The 22,329-nt window shown below is 37.7% G+C and overlaps 1 protein-coding gene across 5 annotated transcripts in view; it reads left to right on the forward strand.

Moving 5' to 3' along the window:
- Window positions 1-22,329, forward strand: part of TLCD4 (TLC domain containing 4) — a 101,135-nt gene that overhangs the window by 67,529 nt on the left and 11,277 nt on the right. For all 5 annotated transcript variants that reach the window (XM_060025985.1, XM_060025993.1, XM_060025977.2 and 2 more), the window contains 3 exons: window positions 402-460; window positions 2,652-2,746; window positions 17,587-17,660. In XM_060025985.1, coding sequence (XP_059881968.1) covers window positions 402-460; window positions 2,652-2,746; window positions 17,587-17,660 — 228 coding nt within the window. The remainder of the gene's footprint in view (window positions 1-401; window positions 461-2,651; window positions 2,747-17,586; window positions 17,661-22,329) is intronic.

The raw sequence follows: 22,329 nt of genomic DNA on the forward strand, positions 1-22,329 counted from the left end.
AAAGTGAGGGTAGCAGTATAGTGCCTCTAAATCAGGGGCAGGCTAGATGATTTCTTGAGGCTATTTGAGCCTCTGATTCAGAATAAGGAATCAAAACAACAACCACCAGCATCTGGAATTCCATTTGAGTCCTTTCACAAACAAATCATATGAGAACACACTTATAAAATGTTGTCTTTTGGTAATATTATTTTCATAAAACTTTGGGCTTAAGTATAAGCAATTATGATTATTGCAGTTTGAAGCATTATAGCTAACACAGTACCTTGTGCAAATGACAAGTTACCATTTGAGCACCTATAGAGAACATTTAAATTATATTTAAATCTCAATAGAAAAAAAAGTAGCTGTCATCTATAACCATGTGCTAAAAAAAGGAACCTGTTTTTTAATATTTATAGGGGTGATCCATCTCTTGTGAAAGTGAATATTGCTATTGCTTCAGGCTACCTCATTTCTGGTATGTGATATGTTGTTCACTGTCTGTTTCTTTTTAGACTACTTATGGAATTATGCAAAGAATACATACATAGTCTATGCTTTTGGTTTATTTATTTAAGAAGCAACTTTTAGGATCCATACTGAGGGAAAAAAATATCTGCTGTAATGGTAGAACATGAAACATTTTTCATGTTGGCTCTCTGGTTCTCAAAGATCAGAGCTGCAGAGTGGGGCCTCAGTTAGGCCTGGATTTTTTTTTTTTTTTTTTTTTTTTTTTTACTAGTGATGGTTCCTTTTTGGACTAAAGAGTTGCTCAGGTGCAATTACGATGACGCTAAGGAAGTTTAAGCCTCAGGGTCCTCACTTGCAAGGGCCCTTGAAATGTGCTCCCATGGTCATGGTTTTGTATTGTTTTGGTAAGACTTGCAAAAGTAAGGTATTTTAGTCATAATCAGTTAAGATCATGGACTCTTTCTACTTCACATTTCCCTCTGTCATATTTTCTCTCATGTTGGATGAGGTTGGAATAACCTTTTACACAACGAGAGAGAGGGGAAGTTAAGTTGAGAATATGCCATTTAAACTGCTCTTTGAAAAGACATTTTGGACTGTCTCAATAAAACGAGAAATAAGAGATCTCTGATTTGGACATTTATGCAAGGAACCCTATTTTGTAATTTTCAAATTTAATAAACAGCTGAAAGAAAATCCAAGTAAAAATGGACTATGAAACAAAAGTGATAAAGATGAGTGATGGACTCGGTAGAAAATTTTCTGCCATCAAGAAGTGAATTGTAAAAAAAAATTAGATTAAACTAAAACACAGTAATTTATTAAGAGGAAAAGATACATTTGGGATAGAAATAATGAATAGGCTATTGGATTATTCAACGGCCCAATTAAAAGAAGAGTGTATCTTGTGGACATTTTGGGAAAAGATTTGCTCTTTGGCACAAAATGCTGTCATTGACAAGGTTAACACAAAATTTATAATATGCCTCATACACTGGTTAATGAGTATTGTCAATTCAGAGAGTAGTTACTACCCAGGAAATCTTGTATGAAAGAAACTTGATAAAGATTTTCTCAAATAAGGTAATAATTCAAAACACTTACAAATAAGTTATGAACTGAAACAAACTTTCTAAACCAAGCTGAATGAAAGGTGAATTCTTTTATTCTCTCTATAGAAAATATTATAAGATCATTATCATATAAATTGGTGACCAAAGAATATACAGCCAAATATAGGAAAAATGTATCTAGAGAAGCATATCAGGCAGTTAATTACTAATAATTTTAAATTTTCTTGATTTCCACATTTGTGGTATTTTTTCCTCTCCTTAGAATTTATAATCTGATGATTTCTTTTACCTTTAGATATATTCACATCTAGTTTTGTACTAGTAATTTTTATTTTTTATAAAAGAAGCTCCTCATGCTATAAGCTCCAAACCCACAAAACCTGAATCAGACTCTGGTTTCCATCCATGATTGCCATTTGTTTCCAGGTTTAAATTTCATGTTTAACCATTTGGTAAAGAAAATACTTGTGTTCACAGTTTGAGATGTTTCTGTTTTATTAAATGAAACAATTTTCTGAATTGTGGTATTGATTTAGAATTTAAAGAAAAATGGATGCCTTGAGCTCTTTTTTAAGATATCTTTTTAGTAGTTATAGTTCTTCGTGTTTGGTTTTTTTTTTTTTTTTTTTGCTATTTTGATATTTAACCACATTCTATGTTAACTTTAAAATTTTTTTGCTGAATTTGTGTTATACACGAGTTAGTCGTTTTATACCTTTTCTGAGATCGTCTTATCCGATTGAGTTATTATAGTGACAAAAATCAGTAATTTAGCCTTATTTTAAAATTATTTTTATTCTGTAATATTTTCATTTTATTTAACCCTTGTAACAAGTTAATTTGTTTATACTTTCAACAAATACGTTACATTACATAGCTATACGCCTGGCACTGTGCTGGATGCCCACACTTGGTCCTCTTCCTAGAGAAGTCCCAGTAGTGTAGGGGAGACGGTTATCTGGAAGCACATACTTCGTGGTAAAAGGGGTAGTTGAGCTCCTGATGTACGAGACGAGTGCTGTGGGCTCAGAGTGGACTGTGATGTGATGTCAGGAGAAAGTTAAATACACTTGAAAAACAATGAAGCTTTCTTCCTGTGTAATATCTTATTTTTCCTTGTTACAGATTTGTTGATTCTCATTTGGTATTGGAAAGTGATTGGTGACAAGTATTTTATAATTCACCATTGTACAGCGCTGTATGCATACTACTTTGTACTGGTGAGTGCCAGGATTTACAGTGGTCTGACAAGCAGACAAGATTGGGAGTAACGACTCAAGGGTGAAGACAAATCTAAACATACAATTCTTAATTTATAAAGATCAACCCCAAATGCATTCAGGAATCACTCTTGTGATGTTATCCTGTGTATTAACAAAAATAATAGCTTTACTTACGCATTTGTATTAGTGCGTCTATTTGGATTCACACACTTTGAGAAAGTCAGATGACCCCAATTTCCTGAATGTTCACTCAAAACCTTTAGGATCATGTGGCTACTGATATTTGTCTGTCTTTCTAGATGCATGTATGTTTTATCAGCCGGAGCTAGATGTAGATTCCTGTATAACCAGCTGAAGTATCTCTTTTCTGTTTAATTTCATATACCGTTCCACGTACAAGCATAGTTACACTTGAGTACGCTAGAGCAGGGGGGGAGGAGGAGGGGGAGGGGGGAGTCTTGTTCAGAGGCTTCATCAGAACTTCCAGACTGAGCTAATAGAGGATCCAGCAAATCTGGGGCACTAGTGCATATTAACTTTTATTTCTAACATTATTTTAATACATTATACATTTGTAAATTAGCAATTTTATATCCCTTGCATCTTTGTTAGGTTTCTTCTCAATCAATTATTTTTCAGCCTATATAGACCACCAAACCCAAGATAGATACTGGGAAATAATAGACGTATGTAAACTCGAATAGTATAAATTTTATGTAATACATGTGGTATACCATTCCATGTTTTTCCTGTTTTAAAACATAAATGTAACCACTGGCTTTTTTTTTTCTTATTTGGTATTACTAAAATCTGTATATTACTGGACATTTGTGACGATTTTCAGGGCTTTTAAAAAACTCATACAAATGTGTATTAATAATATTCTTCTATTTTTCTTTATATTGCCCCACACAAGGGTAGCTGGTGAATAAGACATCAGATTACATTATTTCTGCAAGAATAAGATACATCAAAGCATCTCTTTATATCACCCATTTAAAGTTATAAGTCTAAATAATTAATGTAAATGTTTTAAAAACTATGCTGGTTTTAATGTTATAAATAAGTAGGTATTTATAGGATCCCAGTAGGGATCCATAATCACTTTATTCTTCTGAAGCAATAGGCTGTTTTTACTGGCATTTCCTACTGTTTATTTCCTTGTCTTCCTTTTTAGATTTTAATACATTATAGGTAGTTATAACATATAGACTTCTACCTTTTACAGGTCTTAGATAGTTGCAATACATGCACTTTGTTTCCTGAACACTTTTGCTAAAGAGACGTGGAAACTGACTAACAAAATATTGGTTGACTCAGGGAAGAATGTGTGTGGGTACTCGTGTGAGTTTAATATCCTGCTGCAGGTTAGAAGTATGGTCTCTAAACATGAGTCACAAATAATCATTGTGCTATGAAACGAATGTAAGCTGGTGAAAGATAACAGGTCATTTACATGCATTTGTAAATGTGACTAGTAAGAACTGCTGTTCTCTCTCGGCCACTGAAGTCACAGGTCTGGCAAATGGCTGCTGTGCATGGAATGGCAAGTTGAATATTTCATTATGTGGGAGGAATACTGTTTTCTCTTTGGACTTTTATGCCTTTATAAAATGTTAGTGAAGTGAATGCTGGATTTTTAAAAAAGAAATTAACTGCTGCCTTATTTAGTAAAGTTGATAAGAAAATCAACTGCAATTTTTTCAAGAGATGGTTGCTTTTTTGATATGTCTTCCTTTGTTCTATTGTATGAAATAAATGAATGGTATGAAAGAAAATTATCTAATTAAAGTGAATCTATTCATAGGGAAACAAAATAGAAACAAAATTGATGAAATAAATATTTATAGATGTAGAGATCCTATGTCGTTTATAGATCTTACATTTACTATTTGAATATAAGAAAATTTTTTCCCATGCAATGAATTCCCAGGTTACTTTGTGCATTTTAAGTAAGGCTAACAAAATACCAACAGCAAGTACTACTACTATTATTATTTTGTATAAACTTTCTGAAATTCTTATCCCTTATGCAATGAGAACTGACATTGGGAAAGCACTTCGACTTGATACTTCTGCAACTATTTAAGCTGTTTGTAGTAAGCTTTTTTTCTTAAAAGATTTTCTAACTGGAACTAATTAAAAGTTAAAGTGAAGAATAGAGGCTAATTACCTGTAGGTTTTAAATGTACGCCCTACTGAATAGTTGAATGTAATGAATAGTTGAATGTAAATAACAACTTTACCTTATCTGACGTAACAAAAGTAAGTCTTTTTTTTTTTTTTAATTTTTTTGCGGTATGCGGACCTCTCACTGTTGTGGCCTCTCCCGTTGCGGAGCACAGGCTCCGGACGCGCAGGCTCAGCGGCCATGGCTCACGGGCCCAGCCGCTCCGCGGCATGTGGGATCCTCCCGGACCGGGGCATGAACCCATGTCCCCTGCAATGGCAGGCGGACTCTCAACCACTGCGCCACCAGGGAAGCCCTTTTTTTTTTTTTTTTTTTTCAAGTAAGAGTCTTTTGAACTTAGGGTATTGTAGGTTGTAAATAAGTTATATAATGTCTTGATCCTCTCTCTAATATATTTACTGGAGTTTTAAAATTATCTCATGGAATAATTTAGAGCTTAAGAAATCTTCTCTTCTGCCTACATAGAAAGGTAAAAATCCTACAGCTTTTTTCTTGATATTCAGCTTTCATCCCTTGGGGAGGATACTCATTATCAGGGAAAATATGACAGGTTAATCTCTTATCATAAAGGAAGTGACACATTTAGGCTTTAATGTTCTATGTTTAGGGATAAACCATCCTCTTTTGTTCTCCCTTTCTGACATCTTGGATAACGTTAGTTTTCTCCTGTATTCCTTGTGAATCACCTCCTCTCCCCAATCAAACCACATCTTTAGATACTGAGTTATAGTATATTTGGAAAACTTTTAAACTTGACAAGAAAATCACTGAGTCTCTGCCTACTTTGCCAATTCTTCTGCATCTTTCCATTACCCTAGGATCTAATCATTAAACCATTCTGCTGCAATTTAAGAAGAAAATTTGGTTTCAAATGCCTCTTGTTACATTTATTTAAGGGTATTAGTATTAGTTGTGATACTTTGAAGGTGAAGATTTTTGACTTTTGTTTAATATTTTACCCCAGTTATCTGTGTTTTAAAAACCTTTTGCAAACAATTGTGTATGAAGTGGTACTGAAAAATGAGATTCGTTATGTAAGATAAGGTAAAGTTGTAATTTACGTCAGGAGACAAGAAGTAGAAAAATACTGGTCTTATGTTTAGTCTAAACAAAAATTTCCACAGTGCTGTGAAACAAATGCCATGACTCACTAACATTTTATCATTATCAGTGTTAAAAAAGAAAAACTACTGTTTGAAGGTGAGTTAAATAGTGGTGCATGTTCTCAGTTACACTTAAATAATGTATTTCCTTTTTTTCTCCCATTAAGATAGCCTTAAAGAAAAATTTTAGGTAACTATAGTGGCTGTTACAGCAACACTTTAAGGTAACAAAATTTCAAAAATTAACTTTTCTGTAGACTAGGTAGGTATTAAAAATAGGTACTTAATATAGCTCACTAAAGCAAGATTCACCAGTAAAGTCTTTGTGATCTCTATTTCCCACTAAATTTACATATAATAAGACATCTTAAGTATTTAAATCAAACAAAAATATTTTTAGAAGTTGTATAATATGTTAGATAATTTTTTTTCCTACTGAAATAAAAGATTGATAGCTTTCTTATACAGTAATGAATGATAGACTAGCAGAAGTAAGTCTTAGAAATTGTTTTATTAGTATTTCTATAGCTCGCTTATACAAATCTATATAAAAGCGCTATGATACAGTTAGTTTATTACTTTTACTACTAACTGAGGGATTAGCCATGGTAAAAATATTAAGTGCTCAGTTTTTTATTCATAAAATATGTGTTCTATGTGTGTGTATATGTAAAGATACATACATATTCCATATAGGTATGTGTGTTTTTGGTTTTGGAATTCGTTTCAGTATTTCATTTTTAATATAGAATACCTGATGTGAGCATTTCTTTCCCGTATTTCACGAACATAACAAACCTCCTCTAAGGCCTTCCTCAGTTTCGGTAAGGAGGGATTCTTCTCTTTCTTCCTGGTTCTGTGTTTACTGCTTCATGCTCTTTTGTGGGCACAGAGCATCTCCTCAGATATGCATAGTGGGATTACCTTAGCAGAGCTGTGTCCCTTCCTTTCTCTAAGCTGGCCTGATTTTTTGAAACCTATTTCCCTTTAATAACCAGGAAAGAAAACAGTTCATGTATTGGACTTGATGTGTGATGATCAAATAGGTGTCAACGAAGAGGATTGCCATGTCCACCCTAGTCGATATTTTGTTCTTAATTAGGTTTTTTAAAAAGAAATCTTATATGATTCTTCTTACATGAGGTAACTAAAGTAGTCAGATTCCTAGAGACAGAAAATAAGATAGGGGCTGGATGAAGGGGGTGTTGGGAAGTTACTGTTTATGGGTAAGAGTTTCAGTTGGGAATATAAAGAAGTTCTGGAGGTGGATAGGTGATAGCAGCACAACAACATGAATGTACTTAATGCCAGTGAACTGTACACTTAAAAGTGGTTAAAAGGGTAAATTTTGTGTTATGTATGTTTTACCACAATAAAATAAAGTTTAAAATATGCAAGCTTATCAATTAACTGAAGCAAGGTTAGGAAGAGGAACTAATAATATGTTGGATGATGGATTACATTTTTTAAAGTTTCAGGCTGGAATAATAAGCTGAAACAAATAGATGGAACCGGATAGTGATGAATGTCAAGTTTTGCACTTGGACTTGACAATGTATAAAAAGAGAGGAATGACTGGGAAGTGGCGGATGACCACAATTGTAGTTGTACCAATAGCACGTCACATCTGCTAAAAAAGAAAGCTGTTTTTAAATGTTTACTCTATTCGGGGAGGTACAGTATCCAGTTCAAACAAATTACAGTTTCCTAGTTAGACCATACTCACAGCATCTGGAGTCTCTAAAATTGCATATGTTCTGGGGCGAGCTGCCAGATAACTGTAGAGGGGAGATTAGATTAGGTGGCTATTGCCCTGGGATAAACAACTGAAGGACCCAGAGAGGTCAGCTTAGAAAAGATAAGTTGTAGGACAACTACATGGCTTTGAAATGTCCTTGGAAATACGAAAGGACTGTTAAGTGGAAGAGGAAGTAGACTTACTCTGATTTAATTCAGACATTGGAATTAGGACCAATGGGGATGATAAAGAGAGGTAGGGGAGACTGCTGTTTTACAAAAGAGACATTCCCAGTGAATAGATTATAACAACAGCCTTTTAAAGTGGTTCTTTTTACCATAAGATATCTTCAATCAGATAGATATAATAAGTAGAAGCTTTAGGTCGGAGCTTATACTAAATCGTCTTTAAAGTTCTATAAGTCTGAGATTCTGTGATTCAACTGTTTTGATGAAATGATTGGATTTAGTTCTAATGCTGGAGAGCTAGGCAATGGGCAAGTAAGAATAAGCTACGTTTTGTCACCAAGTTCTTAAGTAACCCAGGGAGGAAGGGGTGAAAGCAGCTGGTCTGCAGATCCATTTACTTCCTTGGGAGAAAGGGAGGGGAAGAAAAGAAGGCAAGTGACCCAGGTCTAATCTCCTTGTCGACGGGACCTTTGGGTAAATAGGGTATGTACCGACATTTGTTAGGAGAAAGAGGTCTTAACTCTGGAATGCTCTTAGCCTGTTCCTGGCTAAGGATTCCCTATAGTAAAGAGAACCCAGGCTCTGTGAGTCCTGGCTCTTTGGAGAATGTCATGTAGTCTGTACAGTTGTTTGGAGGTATAAAATGGAGATGTTTTATAAGATAAACTCTCACTGCATGTGAGGAACTTGGTGAACCTCACCTAGTAGAGCCTTCACACCTTCTGGGCCAGTGCTGCTTGTTCAACACAGGAAGGACCTGGCTTGCCAACTGCCCTTCACGTCCCAAGCCTCTCTCTACTTCCTCTGAATTATCTGATAGCCTCTATCCTTGTAGTCGTTAGTAAAGCTTAATTCTAGGTAAGATCACTGTTTCACATGAGCCAGATTGGGCAATCCAATCCGGTCCTGTGTGTTAGCTCAAACCTTCAACTCTGTCTTATAAGTAAATAATCAAAAACCTTGAATGATTAAAGTTAGGCAAAGAGTAATTAAATATAGGGTGGATTTTGTTCCCAAATCTCATTTCTAGATTCATGGTGCTCTGAAAGGGTTTCCCATGGAAATGTCCTAAGATTATGGGTCAGTCTAAATAGCCTAGAAAAAGTACCTCCTAATTGCTACAGTAGAACATAGTCACATTTTTATATAAACCCCAGTGCCCATAACTTACCTCACACCAATTACGTAGCCCTAGTGGTGGGAAAGTGTGCCCATCCCACTCCAAGCCATTGATAGTGGCACGGTATTTAGTGTCATGCTAGCAGTAGTAGGTGCATAATAATTTTATTTATCTTTCTCCCTCACCTTCTAAATTCCTGACCCTAGCCACTCTTGGCTGTTAGAAAATTAAATGTCCTATGATAAGAAAATCCAGATTTTCATAATCACTGGCTGAAAGGAAAATTTTCTTTTAAGCTCTGGAAGGGATCAGACAAATCTTATTTTGTTTTCCCTCATAGAGTCATGCAGAGGCCATGGCCAGTATGAATTTTACTATAGGCAAAGCTCCTTAAAGATAGATGGCAGAAGTGGAAACACCACATTGACCAGAGTCAGTTGTGAGTTTTGCCATAATTTACTAACAGTAAAGTATCAAAATGTATAATTTATTAGAGCTGAATTAAACCTGTCCTCTTACTAGTGTCTATCTCACTTGTATTTTAGTAGGTTTTGTTGGTGGGGTAAGGATAAGGTAACAAGGAATTATTCATAACCTGAATCTTATCTAATGGCCACCTGTGCCTGTGGAAGCCTGTGCCACACGTGATGCTGACTCTCACGGGTGAACTGGATTAAACAGGTCGAGAGTCATTGGTGTGCAGGATCAGAGACTATGGAAGCCAGGCTACTGACGCATAGTTCACTGGCTCGCAGTGGTTTTGAACTGAGGAGGTGGTGGTGGGGAGAGGTAAGGAATTAAGGATATGATAGCTACCTAATTCAGTCCCGCAGGTTCCGAGATTTAACTATGGGAAACTATCTTTAAAATTCAAGTAACACATCACCCAGTGACAACGCTGTAATGCTATAGCAATTTAGAAAATGGAAAGATGAATGTGTTAATTTCCATTATTTTTTTTGTCTGAATATGCATGTTTATAAAAAAATTCTGAGTTTGTAGACATACAGGGCTTAGTAAGTATAACGTTTTCTAGGTCTGAGTCTCCAGAGATAACTACTGACAATACTTATGTATATTCTTGCAGTTTATATAAATTGTTCGGGAATTTTCATATATATATATATATATATATATATATATATATATATATATTTGTGTTTCTTTAAAATTTTCCAAGAGAGCTTTTGAGGTAGATGAGACTTAGTCAATCTTCCAAAACAAAAGATAAAAGCATGTTTAGATCAGCAGATAAAAGTAGGGAAGGCTTTCTAGGTTGGAAAACATGAGGAGAAGAGGTCAGATCTTCATGGGTGGTAGGAAGGACTTGGGTTGTCAGCCTACGGGATTCATGTGGGCTCAGCGGTGGTTGTACGTTTGGATGAGTCAGATGGGGCTGCCTGATGGAGTGAACATTCTAACTCATCAACCTTGCATTTTACTTTTCACAGAATTGTTGTAGGACCTTTGGCCAAAATATAACTTGATGCAGTTGGCATATTAGAAAAATAAATGTGGTGGTGATAACATAGGAAAAAGAAAGCTGCATGGGAGAAGATCTCTTTGAGGAGGTTATTGGAATAATGTAAATGATAGATTATGAAGAACGTAACTTTGGTGGTTTTATTAGTGAGGAAGAAACTAAACTAAAAGCCATTTTGTAGTCAATAGGTCATGGTGACTAATTTTGGATTTCAGAGAAGGAAGGAAAAGAAGAAGGCAAGGTGACCCAGGGCATTAGAGAAATGTGCGACCCTGAAGGAAATGGGAGAAAGAGTTTGGGCAGGAATATGCTTGTAGATGTTGTGAGGTTTGTGGTGATACATGGTTATTCCAGGGGAGAAGGGCCCATGTGCCATTAGAAATAAGGTGTGTCTTGTTGGGGGAGGGCAGTCAGGGTCAGGGACCAGAAAGAAGGTTGGTCCTGTAAAAGAAGCAGAGGAGAATTTCAGAAGGGTAGAAAGAAAACCACAAAAGAATACATTTGGAAAACAGTGGTTAAGGCCCCTTACAGCAACACTGTAAGTTAAAAAGCTATGATAAGTAATGTACAAGCAGAGGGTATTTGAAAAAATTAATTAGGTCATTCATTGTTATTTGAAGATTAGAATATATTGACAAGCAAAAAAGAAAAAACAATGTCCCAATCCCACAACCCAGAGATAACTATTTATATTTACTTAATTACCATTTACATTTAGGAGTGTATCCTACTTGTATATATGCATAAGTAAAAAACTATCATTCTGGGTAAGAATATACATTACAAAAATGGGATCAAAACCAAAAATTTTTAATTTGTTTTACATATTGAAGTATTGCATACAACAAAATAACTCTGGTAATCTTGTGTCAGAAAGCAAGGAACCTATCAAAGACTAAAAGGGTCTTGTCGAAAAGACACAGGAACCAATGTGATGGCTCTCACTTTGGCTAAAAATGTGACATTTTGATCATCAGTTAGAATACTGACTTTGGCCAGTGAAACCCACTGACTCGTGAGATCTTAATTATATTGAAAAAAAGAAAAAGAAAAGAAGAAGGAAGAAGGCTTGGTGGTCCTTGCACGAGGTCTCATGTGGGTGCTGTTAGGTAGCTGTTGGGACTGGATCATCTAAAGGGTCAACTGGGTTGAAAGGGGCTCATTTAAGTAGCTGGTAGTTGATGCTGGCTTCCTGCTCGGACATCAGCAGGCTCGTTGCCTAGAGCTCCTGTATGTGGCCCCTCCATGTGGCTTGAGCTTCTCATAGCCTGGCTATGGTGTTCAGAGAGAGAGCATCTCAAGAGTGAGTGTTCCAATGGACCCAGGAGGAAGTTGCATGGCTTCTCATGACCTAGCTTCAGAAGACCCAGAACTTCACTTCCACTGCATTCTGCTGGTCAAGTGAGTCACTGAGGCAGCCCAGCTTCAAGGGGAGGAAAGTAAGACTCCACCTCTTGATATGAGGAAGGGAAGGAATCGATGGTGGTCACTTAGGTGACTGTCAGCCACCTCTTGATTTGTCAATGTTAGATATGTTAATTATCTTCTTGCCATGGTGGGTAAGACTTTAACACTCACACCTCTGTTTTCCTTGCCTTTTTTCCCATGTAGTTAAAGTAATTTGATTTTCTCTCTCCGTTCCTTTGGAAACTTTAAACACTTTTATTTCTGGTTTGTGGCACCTCTGGATCCTTTAAGGTGAAGATGTCTGTGCTTCTGTCCTTCCATCCACTTCTGTCACTCCCACTGTGCTTCCCAGTTTCTGTCATTTGTACTTGTATTCTTGTATCACCAAGATTTTAAAATAATTGCCTTTTATTCTATAATCATATTGTTTTCCTTTATATACAGTTGATCCTACACAGAGAAAATACAGTGTTTATTATGACTGTATTAAAATAGTTCACTGCACAACCAGGATTACATTTCCTGTCTAATTTTTGCTTCGAGTTTCTAATCGCCTTCCTTTTTTTCTTGTAACATACGCCTTTGTCTTATATTTGAGTTGTTCCATATCTTGGAGGATAGCATCCCATCTCTGCAGTCGTCTTTCCCCCAGATACCTGCCCCTGGAGCTCTCCATTCTCCTGCTCTCTAGGTCTGCTACTTGATGTCACAGGCTTCCTGCCATTACTCCCCTGGTTTGGGGTCACTGTTTCCTGCATCCCATATGTCTTGGTTTACTGACTCGTGCTGCAGCATATCCTCAAATAATTGTCTAAGAAAGAGGGTAAAGGAGGTTTACTCTCTAAGTCTTCAGCAAGTTCTGAAAATGCTTTTATTTTCAGGCCATTTGGTTTTATCATTATCTCTGTTGATGGCATATGGATATATAATCATATTTAATCAATTCCCTATTGTTGTGTGTTTGTTCTCAGTTTCACTATTGTGTATAACTTGAGGAAACATTCTTATGTTTTCATATTTGTGCCTATACATAATTATTTTCAAAGACTAATTTTGTGGGATTTCTGGGCAAGTGGTGTGTACATTTTTAAGGGTAGTGACATGTTCTACTAAAATTCTCTTTAGGAAGGTTACCCTGTCCCCTCAAAAAGATGTATGTGCGTATGTGATTTAACTGGTTAACGTGTAGAGATTATTATGTGTAAATGGTTCTTTTCATCAAGAGATTCGTTGGTTTTTGTTGTTGGATCTGTTTGTTTTTGTTTTATGAATACTGGCAGTTCATAGGGCTCAGAAACTTTGAAGAGGGTGGACCAGAATTTTCTGAGCAAATTGGAAACGGTATCTGGAAAGAAGATAGACATGTACCTGGACAGTCATTAAATATTTGAAGGGTTGTCATATGAAAAAGAGATTTTGGATAGCCAGGATCAGGAGTAGGACTGGCAGGTGGACGTCAAAGAGGGTACAGTAGGGCTTCCCTGGTGGCGCAGTGGTTGAGAGTCCGCCTGCCGATGCAGGGGACGCGAGTTCGTGCCCTGGTCCGGGAGGATCCCACATGCCGCGGAGCGGCTGGGTCCGTGAGCCATGGCCGCTGAGCCTGCGCGTCCGGAGCCTGTGCTCCGCAATGGGAGAGGCCACAACAGTGAGAGGCCCGCGTACCGCAAAAAAAATAATAAATAAAAAGAGGGTACAGTGTAGTTCTGGAACTTTTGGAAAGCTGCTTTAGGAGATGCTACTCTGCTCACCATGGAGTTGTCCACGCTGGGGGGCAACCTGGAAGAGCTTTTGTAGAAGGGATTTAAAACATCTGTGGGTAATTGAAATAGGCAATCTTCAGAGGCCATTTTAACTCTACCATGCTGTGATGGTCATGAGCATAAACTTGTGGTGAAGAATTAAGTTTGGGTTGGGTGCAGTATAGTTGTGCAAAGTGAGGTAAAAGGTTGATATAACCTATTGGGTAAATAAAACAGGTGAGTCTTCTCTTAGAAGTATTTATTTTCCTTTTCAACCTGGATTTTTTTCTGCAGCAATTAGAAAGTAACATTAACTACTTTTGGAGGAGTGATTATTAATATGATTCATCTTTTATAGTGAAGTAGCAGTAGTGAACCTACATTTAGTCCTTACTAATGGTGATGGTGATCTGTCTTTCTTATCATCCATTCATCATCATCATTTCAAGTGTGGCCCTTAGTCCTGTGTAGTCATCCAAGACTCAGGGATCAGTGACTAGAGGTGGAGGCTTCTGTCTAGGAAAGAAGGAATAGGTCCTTTTAGGACTTGTTCAAACTTATTTAATCTTCTTTATAGCTATAGTAAGAAAAATTACCTGGTTCAATTTCACTTTTAACTTAATTTTTTTTAGAGTGCCTTTTCTGTTTTAGTATTTTTCCTGTTTGCCATTAGTGTGCATTTTGTCTTTTTAAATTTAAAAAAAATCTATTTATTTATTTACTTTTGGCTGCATTGGGTCTTCGTTGCTGCGCACGGGCTTCACATTGTGGTGGCTTCTTTTGTTGCCGAGCACCGGCTCTAGGCACGCGGGCTTCAGTAGTTGTGGCTCACGGGCTCTAGAGCACAGGCTCAGTAGTTGTGGTGCACGGGCTTAGTTGCTCCACGGCATGTGGGATCTTCCCGGACCAGGGCTCGAACTCGTGTCTCCTGCATTGGCAGGCAGATTCTTAACCACTGTGCCACCAGGGAAGCCCCTGCATTTTGTCTTATTCTCACATCAATTCTGTCATAAAGATGATATTCTGCCTGTTTTACAAATGGAGAAACTGAGGTTTTGGTCAGCTTTGCCCAAGGTCACTTAGGAGAGCTAGGGTTCAAATCCTTGCCTGCACACCCCAGGCCCATGATCATTCATTAACTATCCCTGACTCCCCAGACTTAATTGCTTGATTATAATGAATTGTCCAAATAGAATATCTGCAGTGAAACAGATATTTATGGACTGGTTCTCCAAAACTGATGATCATTGAAGAGGCCACGAGGAGCTAGAAAAGGATGAACTCTCGGAACCTGCATTGCTTGATGTTATGTGCAGATTGTGACAAAAACTCATACAGTGAAATAATGGCTCATTGTTTGGAAATAAAACTGCTTCACAACTCAAAACTGGGGGCTTCCCCTGTGGCGCAGTGGTTGAGAATCCACCTGCCAATGCCGGAGACACGGGTTCGAGCCCTGGTCCAGGAAGATCCCACATGCTGTGGAGCAACTAAGCCCATGTGCCAGAACTACTGAGCCTGTGCTCTAGAGCCTGCGAGCCACAACTACTGAGCCCCTGTGCCACAACTATTGAAGCCTGCGTGCCTAGAGCCCATGCTCTGCAACAAGAGAAGCCACTGCAACGAGATATGCCCACATGCCACAACGAAGCGTAGCCCCCGCTCACCGCAACTAGAGAAAGCCCGCGCGCAGCAATGAAGACCCGATGCAGCCAAAAAAATTAAATAAATAAATTAACAAAACAAACCAAAACACAAAAATGTTATCAGAAAAGGGTAGCTACTTAAATAGTACTTTTTTTTTAAACTAAAATTGTAACTTATTGGAATCCATCTAGGGTACTCTAGAGTGTCTTAAAATGGTAGATATTTTAGAAATAGATGGCATATATGATGAATTTATACGTACAAATGACCTTACAAACAGCTGATCTACCAGAACAAGCCTGTAGATACAAAGTGGATAGATACTCTTAGAGAGCTGGAAACTTAATTCTTATAATTCTAAAAGCCTGCTATTGCTAGTAAGTAAAATTTTATGTATTTTATGCTTAAACACCTTTGTTGAGAAAATACGTAGCTTGAGATCATCATACTGGACTGATAACAGTAATGTGGGCCTCTAAGAGCAGAGTTACAAGTCAAAGTGAATTTCACATTTAACTGTAGTTGTTTTACTTCTGCAAAAAAATAAGGCTATCCTAAAGGCCGCAGGCATTTCAGAAAAGTATTATTGGAAAAGGAAATAAGGAGTAAAAATATCCTACTGTGTCATGGATAGAAAGATATCATTATTATTTTTTTATTAAATACAGGTAATAACTGTTTAGTCCTATTGTATTTACATTCTCCTTTTTAAAAGTCTTACATTTATGCTTCTTAAAGACATAATAAAAAAAAATAATGTAACCTACTACATTTAAATATCTAACAAAGAAAAGTAAAAGGCCAGAAAGAAACATTATAAAAATATTATATTTTTCCACAATTTTATTTGTTTAGTCCCACTATTAATTACTAATTGCCACCATTAACTGGTCCTGTTGTTTAAATAAATGCATTTATTGTGACAGAAAAGTAAATAGTACAGAATAATATGTAAATTCAAATTTACACGTATTTCTGTGTTAAAGTGATAACGCACGCGCGTAGTCATTTCCCGTGTATTGTCATGTGGCTTTGGACTGCTGTGGCTGTGTCTGGTTGCCTCTAAAATGTTGAGCATCCTCCTCTCCCGCCACCTCTGTGCATCGTGCTCATCTTGGCCACTGTCTTTGTCTCTCTGCTGTCCTCCTCTTCTTCCTCATCACCCATTTCAGTTTCACTAAGGACAGTGAGTTTGAGATTATAAAAAGTTTTAGATTCATTTTGGAAAGCTAACTCTTGCAGTCCAGCTCTCAGTTTTTAATCCCTAAAATAATTTACATAGAGAAGAACTGAGAATCTTCAAATAAAAAGTCCATTCATTATTATTTTTTCATTATTGCTTTATAGTTTTCCCATTTGGAAGGCAGTGTGGTATAAACAGTAGGAAAAGTATTTCTGAAGTTCTGGTATATCTGATGTTTTGAGGGGCAGGTTCTTTTGGTGTGTAATCACAATTGATTTAATTGGAAGTGCTAGAATGACGCCATTTACCTAGTAACACTTAAAATTACGTAAAATTTTTGGAATGTATACTTTCGGTTTTCTTTCTAATGCTTATTTACTGTACTTTTCCGATTATTAAATTAGTGGAAAGTACTAGGCATTATGTTTCTAAATTCAGAAAGGTCCCCAAAGTGTGTGTTTTAGCTATAGTATCTTCTGATTGACAAATATATTTTTCAGGTCAAATATGACAGATATGGTTTAACATGTGTTGTTATGTTTGACAAATGTGTATCTGCTCACAGGCTTATATATTGTTACTTAGGAAGTGAAATACACTCTTGAGATTTTTAAGGTGCTCCTAATGGATATTAAACTACATTCCTATTTGATATTTAATTGCTATAAAATTTCTCAACTTCCTAAATTCACACTACTTTAATCATTATTTCTACGGTAATTTGAGAATGCTGTTACTAATGGCTATGTGCAGAATTCATTAGTTTAGCGTGAGACAACTGCTTGAAATCTGTTTTTCTAAGTGAATATGGTATACATAAGTGAACATAAGTATACAATATGTTGTCTTTAAAAAATGCTGTAGAATTCTAATGACATTTCTAAGTTTTCACGGAGAAGAAAATCCGTTTAGCAGACTTGGTTTGTGTTTATATTGATCATTATTTTATGCTGAGAAGCTATTGAATGTTTCTTCGATGTTTGGAAATTTTGATAAGAATGTTTTCCCTGACATTATGTTTTATGTTTTATCACCCAGAGGGATGGAGTGCTGGGATACATTGGGAATTTTCGCCTGCTTGCAGAACTTTCCAGCCCTTTTGTGAATCAGCGGTAGGTAACTGATATCATTAATTATTTTAAACTTGGGCTGTTTGGTTTGGGGAAATTTTCCCCCAAGATCCTAAATGTAAAAATGAGAGTATGGGCTTCCCTGGTGGCACAGTGGTTGAGAGTCTGCCTGCTGATGCAGGAGACACGGGTTCGTGCCCCGGTCCAGGAAGATCCCACGTGCCGCGGGGCGGCTGGGCCCCTGAGCCATGGCCACTGAGCCTGCGCGTCCGGAAAAAAAAAAAAAGAGTATGTGATATGAATTATCACCATTGTACAAATGAGGAAACTGAGCCTTGGAAAGGTTAGGGAATCTTATCCAAGATTCCCAAGCTAGAAGGTGGTGGTCCTGGCTCTTGAACCCAGCTCTCTTTGTGGTATGATGATACTTTGTTTTACTGGATTTATCTTGGATCCAGTTAATATTCCTGACACCAACTTCCTCCTGTTCCCAAATTCTGACACCAACATTATCTTAGTCCCTCTTTTAAAATAATCTTTTCATTTTAGATTTACAGGAAAGTTACAAAGATAGCACAGAAACTCCCATATACCCTTCACCTAGTTTCCCCTAGTAATATCTTACATTATCATGGAACATTTGTCAAAACTAAGAAACCAGCACCGATACTTTACTATTAAATGAACTTCAGACTTTGTTGGATTTCAGGAGTTTTTCCATTAGTATCTTCTTTTTGTTCTTCGGTTCACTCTAGGCTGCCATATTGCATTTAGTTGTCACGCCTCCCCAGTCTCCCCTCGTCTGTAACAGATTCTTAGTCTTTCCTTGTTTTTCACGACTCTGACAGTGTTAAGGGATACTGTCCAGGTATTCTGTAGAATGTCCTCCAGTCTGGATTTGCCTGTTTTTCTCATGACTGGACGGAGGTTATAGGTTTTCGGAAGGAATCCTATAGAGGTGAAGTGCCCTTCTCATCACATATCAGGGGCTACATGATATCCATGTGACATCACTGGGGATGTGAATTTTCATCATGTGGTTGAGGTGGTGTTGGCCAGCTTTCTCCACTGTGAAGTTTTTCCTTTTCTTTACTCTCTTTGAAAGCAAGGCATGAAGTATAGCCCACTCTCAAAGCGGGTGGGGAGAGAGAAATTAAGCTCCACCTCCTGGAGGGAGGTAGTTGCTCATTTTTGACAATGGATTGATTATTATCCTTTATTACCCTTGTCTTGTCATTTGACAGGGTCTGCTGACATTTTTTCTGTGAAATGTTTAGCTGTTCCTTTCCTTCCACATCCATGGTCCCAGTTTAGGGCCTTTGGGATCTCCATGGTTGATTACTGCGATAGCTTTCCAACTGGCTTCCTAATTCGAATTCCACATTCACCCACTCTTCAGTCCTTTCCTCACAGTGCTACCAAAGTCATCTTCCTTGTGTTCCACTTTCAGTACCTTACTTTCTTACTAAACACTGCATCCTCTTTAGATTCTTCTCTGAACTTTCGAAGCTCTCTGTGATGTGCACCATGTCTCCAGCCTTATTTCTTACCACTCATTAGAGTTAGTTTTGCACCCTTACTGTCTCACACACCTGTGGGTTTTTCTCACTTTTCTTCCTTTATTCCCATCCTCTATTTTCCCTCCATCTTCGAAAAATTTACCTATCTTTCAAGTCTTAGGTCAAAATCCCAAACCCAGGGAAGGCTCCCACAATTACATGTAGCCTTTTGTAACTTGAGATTATAAAAAGTTTTAGATTCTCTGGTTAGAGATAACCCAGAGAATTGGGAGTCAAATCAGACTCGTGAGTTAGGGAGCTTACCCTGTATCAATCCTTACTAATAATCTCAAGAATACAAGTAATCAAGAATACAAGTAATATAAGTAATCATGAGATACTGGCAAAGCGAGGAGATGTTCAGGACCATGGCTCCCTAGGTGTTTTTTGCACTGGGCATTCTCTGGAATGAGGTTACCTGTGAGGTCTCTAAGTGATATGTATAGTTCATATTGCTGACATGGAAGGAGCTCTCATGGAAACCATCTCCATTTAATACTCAGATAGTTACATAGCATATATAACTTTCCTGGGGCAGGGGTCAGACCCCATAAATCCATACATTCTAGATTCATTTATCATAAGCAATACTAGACTAGGTATATCCTGAAAGCATTCCATGGATGAAGACTCTTCTACTACAAATACCGTTAGTATGCTTACCAAGCAATTACCCTCATCACCCTTTTTTCTTGCCAAAGGTGGAAGGGATGGTCCTTCCACCTCCAAACAGGAGAGATTAGATTACAGATCTGCTGCTTTCCCAGGTACTTATATACTGTTTTATATTGTTTGCCAGTGTTTCATATGTTATAATTTTATTTCTTCAAGAAGATACTAAGTTCCTTAGGCTTGGCCGTTTAAAATTTTTAAAATAAGAGTTCTTTTGCAATTTTTAAAGACTCCGATGATGTGAAAGTATAGAGAGCAAAGAGCATGTTCTCTGAAGGCAGAAGACCTGGATTTAAATTCAAGCTCCCCCACTTACCATTGTGTGTGAGTGGAAGACTTTTTAATCTTCCTGAGCCTCAGTTTTCTTACCTGTAAAACAGGGATAATGATACCTATAGGCCTTACAGTTTATTGTGAAGATTCTATGTGGTTATATGTTTTGTTATATGTTTACATATGTGTGTAAAGCACCTGTCATAGTGCTTGTCATTCAGTACATATGCAGTAAGTGTTAAATGTAGTGTATATTCAATATGCTAAAATTTACTCAGCCCTAGAAGTGCATAGTTTATGTTTGCTTTATCTACTTTGTAGTAGCTTTTTTGTTCTTTAACCCATCAAAATAAGGTTTCCTCGTCTGTCATTTTGCTGGAACGATTTCATTAGAGGTACCATTGACTTCCAGATGCAAAATCCAGTGAACTCTCTTCGGTGCCTATCTTATTGTATCTCTCTGAGGACTGCCACCTCCTTCTTGTAATGCCATAACTCCCCTTGCTTTCGTGACCCTGCACTCACCTGGTTCTTGTAGTTCTCTGACCATCGTCTCCCAGTCTTCTTTGTCGGAGACAGTTCCTTAGATGCTGGTGTTCCCCAGGGCTCTCTTCTGGGCCCACCGATATTCTCTGTGCTTCTCCCTGAGTGGGTTGTGCTTTCAGGGTTTCAGCTATTACCCATTTGCTCAATGTGGTGTAATGGACTATGCATGAATTTTAGAATCATATAAGCTCAGGCTGCAATTTAACCTTGCCGCTTACTTGCTCTGACCTTGGCTAAGTTATGTAACATTCCTGTACTACAGTTGCTTTCTCTATAAAAAGGGCATATTTAATATTGCCTACTTCTTTGTATTATAGTCAAGTGTTTTCTGCTCCCAGGTGGCACATCAGAATCAACATGTCTAAAATAGAATGCAACATATCTCCCTCTGTATTCTCTTATATGCTCCTGTTCAGGATGTGGCCTGGCCATTCTCTTGGTTAACTCTGCTCAACATGTGGGAATCATCTTTGTTTCTCCCTCACCTGTGTTTGGTCCATCCCAGGTCCTACGTATCACCTCCTAAACATTTCTTGCCTTGGCCACTTCCTCTCCATCTCTGCTGTCAGTGCCCTAGTTCATCATCTCTTGCCTGGGCTCCTGCACCAGCCTCTAACTCTGTACTGTCCAGTAGAGTAGCCACAAGCCACATGTGACTATTTACATTTAATTTAATTAAAATTAAATAAAACTAAAAATTTAATTCCTCAGTCTAACTGGTAACATTTCCAGTGCTTCCTAGCCCCATGTGTCTACCGAATTGGGTAGAACATCTATAGACCATTTCATTATTGCAGAAAGTTCTTTTGGACAGAAAAGAACTATTCTAGACTGGGGTCGGCAAACCAAGGCTTGAAGGCCAAACCTGCTGCCTGTTTCTACAAATAAAGCTTTATTGGGGCACAGCCATGCATATTTGTTTACCACAACTGCTTTCACACAATAACAGAGTGGATTAGTTGCCACAGAGACGGTAGAGCTTCCAAAACCCCTTACTTTGTGTTAGTCTCTGGCTCTTTATGGAAGAAGTTTGCTGATCCCTGCTCTAGACAGTCTGCCTGCCTCCAGTCCTATTCCCCTTTCATCCTCTCTGTATTATTATCTTCCACGGCAATCTCCCTGAAACTCAAAAATGAACACGTAGCCTCCTGGTTAGATCCTCTCAGTGGCACCTGCTGCTTCCAGTATAAAATATGGGCTCTGTAACGTGATGCAGAAAGCTCTCCAAGTAGAGCTATCTTCTCTCTTTCTGCCATATTCCTCCTCAGAAATCTCCTCTCACCCCAACTTGTCCCTGTGCTAGAAAGGCCTCCTGGCTCCTTGCTCATCCTTCATGACTCAGCCCAAGGGTCATTTCCATCACGAAACCCCACCTCTTCCAGGCTGGGCTGGGTGTCTCTCACCCGTGCTTCCATAATAGTGACACACAGTTATACCATTATGTTAATAAATTAAATTATTGTAAAGTTCTCTTTCTCTTTTTCCTGTTTCTTATTTATCTCTGCGTTTCATTAGGTCAAGAGCCAAACTTTGTTGAACTTTGCATGGTTCAGCATCCACACATTGTCTGGCACATAGTAGCCGTTTAATTGCTTTTGAATGAATGAGTCCCAAGCGGTGATCAGTTAAGCTTTAGCAATGTCTGTCTCCTGAAGATGATT

This window comes from Delphinus delphis, chromosome 1, assembly GCF_949987515.2.
Source record: "Delphinus delphis chromosome 1, mDelDel1.2, whole genome shotgun sequence".
NCBI lineage: Eukaryota > Metazoa > Chordata > Mammalia > Artiodactyla > Delphinidae > Delphinus > Delphinus delphis.